Source organism: Pleurodeles waltl, chromosome 5 (genome assembly GCF_031143425.1).
Source record: "Pleurodeles waltl isolate 20211129_DDA chromosome 5, aPleWal1.hap1.20221129, whole genome shotgun sequence".
Taxonomy (NCBI): domain Eukaryota; kingdom Metazoa; phylum Chordata; class Amphibia; order Caudata; family Salamandridae; genus Pleurodeles; species Pleurodeles waltl.
Window position 1 is genome coordinate 1,731,465,076 of NC_090444.1, and position 12,623 is coordinate 1,731,477,698.

The 12,623-nt window shown below is 43.4% G+C and overlaps 1 protein-coding gene across 1 annotated transcript in view; it reads left to right on the top strand.

The window, feature by feature from the left end:
* LOC138296718 (cytochrome P450 2K4-like) overlaps positions 1-12,623 on the top strand; it is a 107,526-nt gene that overhangs the window by 29,517 nt on the left and 65,386 nt on the right. Inside the window, exon 3 of the mRNA XM_069236119.1 lies at positions 6,635-6,784. Coding sequence (XP_069092220.1) covers positions 6,635-6,784 — 150 coding nt within the window. The remainder of the gene's footprint in view (positions 1-6,634; positions 6,785-12,623) is intronic.

Consider the following 12,623-nt stretch of genomic DNA (forward strand, 5'->3'; position numbering starts at 1 on the left):
CTGACTAGGATTGTGGTCCCTATTTGGACAAGGGTGTATACCTCTGCCAACTAGAGACCCCATTTCTAACAGGCGCTGAGGACAATACTGTAGCACACCAGCACCATCGGAATGCACACTGTCTGAAAGGCTGATCGCTAGAAACGATGTTCCTGGCGTTGGAGGCGGTCCCCTGGTGGGTCTGCCCGCCAGACTTGTAATGTAGTCGTCGGACCGCCTGGAGTGTAGCAGTCCAACCGTCACCTCAAGTGTGGCAGTCCATGGACCGCCACACTTGTAATGAGGTCCTTAGTCTTTCTCAGGCTAGTTTTGGCAGACACCTTTTTTTTAATAAAAAAATGGCTACCATTGTGATGAAATGCATTAAAATACATTGAATTCAATAGGGTTTGAAAATGAATGCCAGGCTCAAAAGGAGGCTTAAAGCACTGTGATCTAATGTCAGTCACTTTAACAGCATGGGCTTTGTGACTGGCATAGAGGAGTTGTCCTGACTGCATTACGTAGTATTTGGGAGGCTACATTCTACCTTCCAATAAATACTTCTTTCAATTATAAGATGTAGCTGCAATAAGCTGCCATTGGTGACTGCAGACACACACCTTTACACTAATTAACACATGATTAGTCCTCACAGGTTCGTTTTTAAAAACAACCTCCTGTGACAGTGTACATTTCAAAAGTAGCCTCCTTGGATCATTATTTATTTCTCATTTCCACAAAATCTTACTAGACAAACAAGAAAAAAGAAAAGTTAAACCAGCATGTTACAACCCTAACTGGGTTAGAACCTAATAATATACATGAACCTTATTGTTGATGTATCAATAAACAGTATAGTGGGAGCAAAGACACAAGTGTTCACTGTCAAAAGCTGTAAATCAAGAGGTGATGAAGGCATTGCATTTAACATTTGGCAGAAAGTGGGTTGTTGGTCTTCTCAAGCAACAACCTTGACAGGGTGAACCACAAAAGTCAATAAACTAACCTGCGCTTAAGCCTCTGATAGTTTGACACAATAAGCAGTGAGGCTTAACTTGGAGGCAATGTGTAAAGTATTTGGGCAGCTCTTTAAGAGTAATAAAGTGAAGATAACACAAGAAAAACCAGACACTAATTTAAAAATAGACTAAAGTTTAATTATTTGACACCAAAACAGCAAAAATCCAATCAGTAGAACTGGAGTTATGGGTTTTAAAATTTTAATATGTAAAAAAGTGTCTAAAAGATCAAAGCGCCAGCTGCAGACATCTAGTTGCACAAGACTGGGGCAAAATCAAAAGCTATGGCCGACCTCAGTGGAGCACAGTTCAGATACACAAAGTGGATTGAGCCTGGCCTCTGTTTACCTTTGAACTTGAAGAAATTTTGCAGACCAATGTCTGAGAAGATAAAGTTCAGTTGGCGTCATTATCTGGAACTGCTGGATGAAGTTGTGGTTCAGATTTAGTGCCTCATTCCGATCTCGCTGAGACCGCCAATACGGCGGGGGTGAAGCTGCCATCAAGCCGGAGGTCTCACCCCACTGTATTACGATGTTTCTATCAGGCTGCATGGCAGAAACATCGTATTCCAATGTTTCTGCTGGTCAGCTCGGTGGAAACAGTGCCGTGGCATTGGCCTCGGCTCCCTTAAGGAGCCGAGGCTAATGTTGTCGCACACAAACACCCTTGCATAGCAGGCAGGGCATTCTGAGGGTGCAGGAGGGGGTCATGGTAGTGGGCAGGCAAGCCCCCTCCCTGTGGCCCCCAGCACTGGTTTTCTGCCCAAGTTTTGGATTTGGGCTATGCGAGTGCCTTTAGCACCACTTCCAAGGCTCCAAGACAAGATGGACACCACTTGGAGGGTCAGGATTCACTCAGGCTGGGACCAGGAACGCTTTCAAGATGGTTGTAGCCTTTTCTGGCAGTTGGGGCTTCCAGGCCAACCCATTCTCCTTGCTTCAGTGGTGCCATTTCTTCTAGAGTTGGCAGCAGCTGCATCAATCTCTCAGACTGTGGCTGACTTCCTTGGACACACAGAGGTTGATTACGAGTTTGGCGGAAGGACAACTCTGTCTGCCAAACTCCCGACAGGGTGGCTGCCACCTATGCAGCGACTTCCACGCTGGAGCTATTATGGGTTTCCTGCTAGGTCAACTGACGGGAACCTAAGGTTCCACCCGCTGGCCTAGAGGGAAACAGGCTGCAGCATTGTTTCTGGGTCATAATTGAGCCAGCGGCAATGCTGTTGCCTGCAGGGTGCTGGGCAGGGGAGGGGCCCTGCACTGCCCATGCCAAGTGCATGGGCCCCACCTGTGGTCCTTGCACCTGTTCTCTGCCAGCCTTTTCATGTCAGTGCTACCGCCATGAAACTGCTGGCGGAGAACAAGGTTGTAATCCCCAGGGCAGCGCTGCACTGATGGATTAGGACCTCTGCCAGACGGATGGGATCCAAGATCCTGGCGGTGGTTGTAATGTGGCGGTCCGACCATTTCATTGGCGGCTGCCCAGGCCGCTACCACGAGTGTGGCTGTCTGTAGACCGCCACACTCGCAATGTGCCCGAAAGTCTTTATTTTAGTAACGTCTTCTAGCAACTTACACAGAAACTAGTCCGAGTGATTAGTGAAACTGATTCACAACATAGGTCACGCCTGGTTTCACTCTCCTGGCAAGTCAGCTTTCTCTGGGTGCCCATCATACATGGAACATTATGGACCATAACCTCCTTGACCGTCTCTCCTCCACACTTTCCCTTTTTCAGCAGAGCAGACTTCTGGCATTTGAGGCATATCCTCAGCTCCTCAGGCCTTAGGTGTAACTTCAGGTGATGACCCCTCATCCCTTGACTTGCACACCAGTTCTTTGAGTACTCAATCAATCAATGCTTATAAAGCATGGCTACTCACCCGTGAAGGTCTCGGGGCGGGAGACCTCAACTGAAAGCCACCAGGGTTCCTCGCGCTGGGCACGATCCAGGCGCAGACGGGCTTGCCAGTAGCGCAGCTGCACTGGGGTCACTCTTAAGAAGGGGAGGGGGCCGAGGGAGCAGTCAGCTGGAAGGTGGGAGGGTGGGAAAGGTGCTTCACGGCGAGGGCAGAGGAAGAGGGGAGAAAGGAAAAAGCACTAGGGAAAAACGAGGGGTGAGAGAAGAAAAAGGCAGAAAATGCAAAAGTGAAAGAGTGACAGAGAAGAAAAGGTGAATGATAGAAAAGAAAGGCAGAAAGTGCAAGAGTGAAAGAGCGACAGAGAGAAGAAAAGGAAAATACTTACTTGTGATGACCACTAGACCCCCAGGGATGAAGCGCAGGGACGAGCCCGCGGGTGGAGGAGGGCCTCGAACTGAGAGTCAGGTGATTCTCAGTTCGGCCCAGGCAAGAGGCAGAGGCAGCAGCAGCAGCCAGAGGAGCTGGGGAGGGCAGCAGACACCAACCAGGAGGCCAGTGCAGCTGCCCTTTCACAGCAATGTGGCTGCCATGAAGAAGGGGAGGGGGCAGGGGAAGCGCTCAGCTGGGAGGCGGGAGGGCAGGAAAGTTGCTTTGCGGGGGCAGAGGAAGAGGGGAGAAAGGAAAAAGCACTAGGGAAAAAGGAAGGGTGATAGAAGAAAAAGGCAGAAAATGCAAAAGTAAAAGAGTGACAGAGTGACAGAGAGAAGAAAAGAAAAGGCAAATGATAGAAGAGAAAGGCAGAAAATGCAAGAGTGAAAGAGCAACCGAGAGAGGAAAAGGAAAATACTTACTTGTGATGGCCACTAGACCACCAGGAATGAGGCGCATGGACGAGCCTGTGGGTGGAGGAGGGCTTCGAACTGAGAGTCAGGGGACTCTCAGTTCGTCCCAGGCAAGAGGCAGCAGCAGCCAGAGGAGGTCAGCAGACACCGACCAGGAGGAATTGAGTACTCAGTGAAGTACTCATTTCCTTGCTCAAGAAAAACCTGGGACTGGAATTAAAGAGGGTGGTCTGGATCACACATTTATATACAGTTTTCAGACACAGATGAATTGTCTAAGGCCTAAAAACTTGTTGTGTTGGTTCTTCCAGTTTAATTTTCAGTCTTCAGACACAGCTTTTGGGCAGAGTGATGACTCATAGCCGGTAGAAATGGGGATGACTTGAAGGAGGGGTAGCCAAAACAGATGCACAGTGAAGTGTGAAATCTCTGCACTGCGCTGTATTTAGCTTTCCTGTAGCAGTAACCCGACACAGACAAAAGAGTAGCCCTGCCTAGAAACATCCCCTCCTTGAACACCAGAAACTTCTGTCCCAACCCTCACCCCTGCAATCTACCACATGGCAGTCCTCTTTAAGCCTAGTCACCAACCCCTTGCTTACATGGTCCTCAGTGAATGTCTAAAAGCAAATCTATCTCCATGCTCCTCCAGATCTGAACTGTCCAGCCACAGGAATGCAAGCAATACACTTCCACTGTCTGGGCAAAGTTGTCTTCATCCACCATCTTGTGCGATGCTAAACTAGGGCATGCATCAATAATTCCATTGGCCACAGTATTAACACAACAATATTTCACACAACACACAAAATCCTACTACCATACATCTGGTACACACTTACTGCACATACATACATTTGGTATGCCCATAGAAGGGTCTCGGTTTAACATAACAGCTCCACTTTACATGAGAGGTGTCAGTAGACAGTGCCCTCGCTGACACAGAGAAAAAGGTCTGGTCACACTAAAGTTTCACAAAAAACACGCTTTGCTGACATCCCTTCTTTATTCAACCCATCCAGGACAGAGACAGCAGGCCGGTGCCCAATATGAAGGATGCTTGTTGTGCCCTTCCAGGTCATAGTATACGCTTTGGACCTCATAACACCAGGGACAGGCCTAGGCCCCTGCACACACAATAGATGAGCATGGTGTCCGGGCCAAAATAAGTCAGGATGTGCATTTGGGTTCTTAGCGCAGGGGCCATGACTGTTTACCATGTGGCGGACATCCTGGTCCCAACACTCACTTGTATTCATGAATGCTGTAACACAATTCTTAAAATGCATAAACCTTTAATATTCTCTAATAATTTTCTGTTAGATGTTGTGCTTCAAACTATAGACATTAAGAAATACATATAATTTATTTGGGAGGTGCAGCCAAGCACAGTGCTATGATCATGATGAAAACTTGTGCGATTTTGAGCTATATTTAGTCTTCTCACAGAATACATACCCACCTTCAGAACTGGATGCTTCAAAATTTGTACAAACTAGTATCACATTGTAAATTTGCTTAAACATTTGTACTGATTTATTTTTTCAGTGTTTGTATTGTTTTTCTGCCAATTTTAAAGCCCTCTGCCTATTCCCTCTGAGGGTGCCAGCACAATTCTGAAAGAGGAAGAGGGTCCCAAGCTGACCCCTTATAATTGGTGAATTTGTTACTACCTCCTTGGAAAGTTAGTTACAGGTCCTTGGTTTGCAACTGGAATTGTGGTCCCAGATTGATAGATTCACTACATTCAATAGATTCAATACCAAATTGAAACTTGGAAGAATGCAAATCATTTCAATTAAAATTATGGTGTTTAATGTGCTCAAAATCCAGCCAACGCTAACATGAGCCAATTTCTTGCTTTCTTCCATTATGACTGTTTCATCGTAACACACCAGGTGATCACTGTTTTCCTTGCTGTAATAAAGAAATGTAAACCTTTACCGAGAGACTGAGACTTTCCCAGCCACGCTGACCGCAAGGACAGCATGGGTGTCCCAGGCTGCACTACATACTATGTATCAAGCCATGTTACCTGCATTGACTCTGAAATCATCTGAATCCAATGTAATAGTATTGTGAGAGAATCTTAGAATGTATTCAGTAGTAAACTGTAACTTCTGGCTTGTTTCCCATTAGTGCTTATCCTGGTACTCATGTTCTGGTGTAGTGAATGTATGAAACCTTTTGTCTAAAGTCCTATATAAGAACCTGTTTTCTCTGCCTGGCGAGCTCCGCATCTATGCTGAATTTTCTGCAGAACTTGAATGTGTTATTTGTACTTATAATTTCTATGCAATTATGCTACTGATTGATGATTAGTCTTATGTATTTCTGCACTTATCTGCTTTAAGAAAACTTTTAAAATTTAGCCTGTGTCTGTCATTCTTATAGAGAATGTCACAGCTTTATTTTAATGTGCAAGATTTAATAAACTAGTGGCAGATCCAGTCGGGGAGGACCAAAGTCCGTACAGGGCCTACAATGCTCCTGGTCCAAGTAGTCAGTGCACATTGGGTAAGCAATTAAGAGACAATTTGTGCATCGACTGATCAAATGTCCCCTATTCGCCTCTTCTACATTGCCATTAGGTAAGGGTCGCAGAAAAATATTTGTAATTTGGAAAAACATTCCTGACTTGGAAAATGGGTTTCTTGTATTAGTAATGGCCCTTTTGTGGTCAAAACTGTGTGATTTTGCAAATTGCAGAGTTTGTGCCTGCAAAAGAGTTTAGTACATCTGCCCCTGATTATGTATTAGCAGACACTCCTTGGAAGCTTGTTGGTAGAAGAAGCCAAATTATTTTTTGTGATTTTTAAAATGTATTATGCTGTGGCTGATGGCATTCACTGTTACAATAGTCTGTAGATTGGAAAGATGTAAAAAAAAAAACTGTCTGATACAGATGTTCTAATATGTTGCAGGTGTTATTTTTTCTCATGGAGAAAACTGGAAGGTGATGAGGCGCTTTACTCTGACTGCCTTACGTGATTTTGGAATGGGCAAGAGAACCATTGAGGACAAAATTAAAGAGGAATGTGAAAGTCTGTTAAAGAATATTGAAACTTACCAGGGTAAGCATTTATAGCATAATGTATTTCATTAGAGATTAAGGGCCTGATTACGTTACGACCGCTGTAATGGAGGTGGCAGTCCGACCGCCACATCCTTGATGGGCCGCCTGCCAGATTATGAACCTGGCAGTCGGCCCCCCATAAGACTTCCACAACCACCAGGATCTTGAACCCTGACGCGTTGGCGGTGGGGAAAGCCGTGGTGAAGCACAGCTATGCCAATGTGGACACCGCCGTGCCGATCACGACTCGCCCTTCTGCTGGCCTTTTCATGATGGGGACACCGCCAGGAAAAGGCTAGCAGAAAGGCAGAAACAGGGCGACCGGGAAGCCCCTGCACCGCCCATGCCCATGTTATATTACAATTACTACTTGTCTAAATTATGTTTTCAGGTAACAGTAATCAAGGCTAATTGTACTGTTAATTTGCATCATATTTACCTGCAAAGTGCATTCAAACTAACAAGGGTTTCTATACCTGTTCTAAGTACACCATCATTCTAGTATGCATACTGTTCTATTTAAATGTAATACAATGGTTGTTTTTTTATTAAAAATGTTATTGTAAGGATAAGGTTGCTGTGCTTAGGCAGCAGCATGTTTTCCTTTTTCTTCCTTTTATTTTCGTGGCACCCATGCTTCTACCGACCTGATCACTTTATCAAAGACACTTAATGGCATCCCCTCCATCCTAAGAGAAGAGTCAACTAGTTCCCTAAACTCAATGATGTCACCTTAAAACATGGCTGTATCACCTTCAAGGTTGTCCTGTCGGGCAGGCCACCACCTCGCCTGGCAAAGCAGGATCTAGCTCTTAAGGGGAATTTGCAAAACATGAGGCTAGAAAATGTGGGAAGGACAAGATATGATTACAAGCCTTCTCCTCCTGCACTCAGATTCTGAACTTCATTCCTGCCAATCTTCCCTCCTTATTTTTAGAAGGACTTGAAAAATCTTCACAAAAATCAACTTCTCATACGAGTATCAACTCCATCAGGCTGCACAGCCTTTTCTGTGCCATTGATAATGCCCCTCTTTCTCTCCAGTAACACAGTTGTAAGGGACATCTCTACTTCCGTAATGCACTGTGTACTGTATATTTAATTCCCTATTCTGCACCCCCATTATTGAACAGTGGTCATATTCTTTGTAGCTAGGTTCACCCTGTATACATATATACTTACATACGTAAATATATACAAACATACATATGTATACATATGCTCAGTTAAATAAGGCCCTCCCAGTCGTGTACAGTGGTAACAATCTTGCCATTTTTCTGCTGGTTATGTAATCTCCTCATACACTACTGCATTTGTTTTACATTCCTCATCATCTTATTCTGTTTCGATATTTAGGCAATTATTATTTCTGGAGGATTCTTTCAACCACAGATTCCTTATCTTGCGAATATCTCCTGGTGCTAATCTGAATTAGAAGTGGGCAACATTTGCAGAATTTCACTCTGGGGAGTTACATAAAAACTCAGCGAGATTCCGTGGGGTTCCACCAATGGGCAGAAATATGCATGCTGCGCTGCTCGTATTGCAAATTAGTGCCATAGTGGATTCTGTGATGAACAATTAGTGCAAATGGCATCATGTGGTACGCAAGAGCATGAGTCCATTCGAGTTAATTTAGCTGCTGCCCAAGTGTAAAATCTACCATGACTAATAAATCTCTCCGGAAATCCTCCTAGTGCACTTTGGGACACCAAATCTCGCTCACCAGTGGAATTTCTAAAGCCTCGCGAGAAAAATAAAAGTCGTCCATACGGCAATTTGCAGAATTCGCCGGAACTCCCCATTAAAAAGTAAATTGGCTTCACCAAAGTCCACCAAGCGAGCGTAATGAAATTTTGAGCCTAATTTGAATCCAGAAATTTCAAAGCAATGATTCTGTGTGCCAGCAGGTGGTGCAGCACAACTCCATATATAAGAGCCACACATGCACAGTGACAGCAGTTTCTTTCATTAAACCGTCCGTGACCTCAGATGCATAGCCAACTGATCAAATGAAAAACCATTGTCCAGGTTGCAAAATTGGGGAACCATACCACAGAGAGCCAGGAGGGTGGTGCGGAATCTATGGTTAGATATATTAAGAAGCAGAAAGAGTGTTACCTAAGGTAAGTAAGTCACTTTCTGAATAGATACCAAAGCAGTACCTTCCAAGATGATGGGTCTGTGGAATGGCTCAAACTAAAATGTCTGGTAGGGCCAAGCAGTCAAAATGCTTATCCTGGCACACGTGACTGTTGAGACAGTAGTCCCTAGAGAACATACGCACCAATGCCTGCATAGCTGTCTGACAAATATCCAGGAGAGGCACTCAGCCTGCTAATGCAGTGGTTGGTGCCTCAGACCTCATGGAGTGAGCCTGCAAACCTTGGGGAGACTACTTCTTATCCATTGCCTAAGATCTTGATGCAGAGAATGATCTATCAATTGACTGTCCGTTTCTGTACCACTTGCTCATCTTTGTCCCACATAACACCACAAAGAGCTGATCCTCCACCTAATGTTCCTTAGTGCAATCAGTGTATAAGCTGAGCTCTCTCTTGGGTTCCAAACAATGAACTCTCTATTCTTCTATTGAGGAATGGGCCAAAAAAACAAACGTTTGAAGATTAATGACTTTTCAGACATGAAACGGTGTCGCCACCATTGGAAGGAATGCTGCACAAGTTCTTCGCATCAGTTTGTTCGGGAAAAAGGTGGTACAACAGGGCTAAACCAAAAGCCTGGAGTTCACTCCCTGGGTGTGCAGATTTTATTGGTAGTAGGAAGACTGTTTTGAAGGTGGGGAAACCCAATAAACAATGGTTTTAAAAGGGTACACATCAGAAAGGTGAGGCCTAAATTTAAGTCTCACTGTGGCATTACAAAGGGTGATGGTGCAAACCTTTTAGAAAAAATATCACAACTGGTGATTTGAATATGGATAGTTGTTCTGGTGGCTATAAAAAGGCTGAAAGATCCAATAGGTAATCATTAACTGTGCCCATAGCTCAAAGGTTTTGTCTGGTGGCTACTTTAAGATTATTTTTCAGCATGCCTAGGGTGTTGAAGCAGGACTAGACCACTGTGTTGACTTCAGTGGTCATGTTCAGTTTGATATGTGTGATAATGCCGAGGTTTCTCACTGAGCAGGGCGTGGGGTTGGATCCAAGGTTTGTGGGTCACCAGGTGAAATCATGTTGCGAGGCGTTCTTCCTGAAGACCACTACTTTGGTCTTGTCCGAGTTCATTTAAAGGCAGTTAGATTCCATTCAGGTAGCCACTTTTTTCATGCATATGGTGAATTTGTTCCTGGTGTAGGGTGTTCTGGCAGAGAGGGATAGGTCGGTTGTGTGTCGTCCGCATAGGGTAGAGGTTTATGTTGTGACGTATGTATGACGTTAACCACCGGGGATCATGTAGATGTTAAAGACCGTTGGGGTGAGCCAGGAGCCCTGCGGTATTCTGCAAATAAGATATTTTAATTCAGAGGACTAGGCGAGCATGTTGACGGTTTAAGATGTTCCAGTGAGGAAGAAGCAGATCCAGTCAAGGGCTTGTCCATGAATGCCTGCTTCGTGGAGTCATCAGATTGGGAAATAGCCTTTACCTCATAGTAAAAACAACAAGATGCATTTACCACACATTTCTTTCCGAACAAAAACTTGTCTTTACCATGCAAGTTTTTACTATGCTGTCTATACCACAAGTAAGTAAGTAACTGTGAGTTGAGTGTTTAATATTTGTATTCACTGATAAAAACAAAGGTTAGTTAGAAAATAGAATTACAAAAGCCTTAAAAATTCACTACAAAAACTAAGGTTATGGAGTCTTTATAATTCAACTCGGATTCAGACTTATGCCCTGAGGTAGCTATAATGCTAGCCCACGCAATGCACAGTTTCCTCATCAACAATTTTATTGCAAATCTTCAGTAATATTATCGATGATGTCATAGAAGATGTCATGACTGGTGTAATATGTGGAGTAATTAGCAGTGCCTCACTAGGGCGCGAGTCATAGTTACATTAGGACACAATTTATAGTTTCTTGGGATAACAGCTGAATTTCTATGGTTTTGTGTAAAATCTGAACCTAACTATAACGTCCCTGTAACCTTTGTTTTTTTCAGTGACATTATAGGGTTTTGTTAATGTTAACTAATATTTAATTACCATACAATAATCCAGCTTCTGCATGGCAGGGGGTTGGCCACAGGGGCTGTCCTATATGCAGCCAAACCCAGGCTGTTGGTCTGTGTGTGGCTGTATGGGTGTGTCGTGGATGTGTGAGTGGCAGTGCAGGTCTGTGAATGGTTGTGTGAGTGAGTAGGTGTATTTTTTAAATTGTGGTCTGGATCTGCCATGGATTCAAATGGAAGGGGGGGCACACCAAGGACCCACAGGTCGTCACATGGTCTAAAAAAAGTTTTTGGACAATTTCTTGCCCATGGTGAATCCCTCAGAGACCCATCCATCAGTCGCATACGTTTTAATCCTCCCCACCCCCCACCAGCACTGTTGGCTTGTGAATCCACCATCTTGGATCTGTGTCTCTGGATAAATATAAATCTGTTTTCTTTAAAACTACTGAACAGATTCACACCAACTTACACAAAGCACTCTTTCAGGACCAAATCCTAGCTTTCTGCCAAAGTTGGTGCAATTCCATTCAGCGGTTTGGGCTGTAGTCGTAGCTAAAATCCCTAAGGGAAATTGCTTGGGGAAAACATGTTTTGGGGACCCCTTTTTCTGTACTTGCTTGGCGAATCACCCCAAAACCTTTCAGACAGCAGCTGAAGTGGGTGGCACACTAGTTCTGAAAAATTCGTGAAGATTCCTCAAATGGTGCTAAAGTTATTAGCAAAACAAACACTTTTTCTACAGAGAGTAGGTCCTAGCTACAGCTGCCTACTGGCTATTTAGGTATCTACACTTTAGGTAGATAAACAAACCTCCAGAGACAGAATACATGGGTTATATGGACAATGGGTAGGGATGTGTAATGATACTCGGGTAATAATATTAATACCTGGATATTAATTAACTTTTTAGCATTAAATTAAAACTAAAGTTTATGTATAGATTTTGTAACAGAGACATCTAGACATGGGATAAATGGGCTTTAGGGGCAATGGGTGTGGAAGTGTATTAATACTCTGGTATTAAATTTGATACCTGGGTATTAATTTAATTTTAAATGAGTATCAGTATATTAAATATTAATTTCATACTATCTAAAATAATATTTACTATGAAATTTAAGTATTTAGGTTGCAAGAAATAAACCTCCAGGAATGGGGAAACATAGGTTGTAGTGGGCAATGGGTAGGAACGTGTATTATTAGGAGTTAAGTTTAATACCCCGGTATTCATTATGGTTTTTAAGAAAACAATTGTGCATTAAAATTAAAATAATGTATGTATTGATTTTGCCTCAGAAAGCTCTAGCGACTGGACACGGGTTTTAGGGGCAAGGTGCAGGAAGTGTATCAATACTCAGGTATTAATTTTTATTCCTGGGTATTATTTATTATAAATAAGTATCAGAGTATTAAAAATGAATTACATAATAATTGCTATGAAAATTAAGTACGTATTTAGGTTGCAATAAAACAAATGTCCAGGGATGGGATACATAGATTGTAAGGGGCAATGGGTGGGGAAGTGTATTGATACGAGAGTATTTATTTTGATACCTGAGTATTAATTACTAAAAAAATATTTTACATTACTATTGAAATGGTCTATGTATTGATTTTGTTTCAGAAAAATATTAGGGTTGTGATAATTGGGGTTGAGAGGCAGTGGGTGGGGAAGTGTATTACTACTCAGGTACTA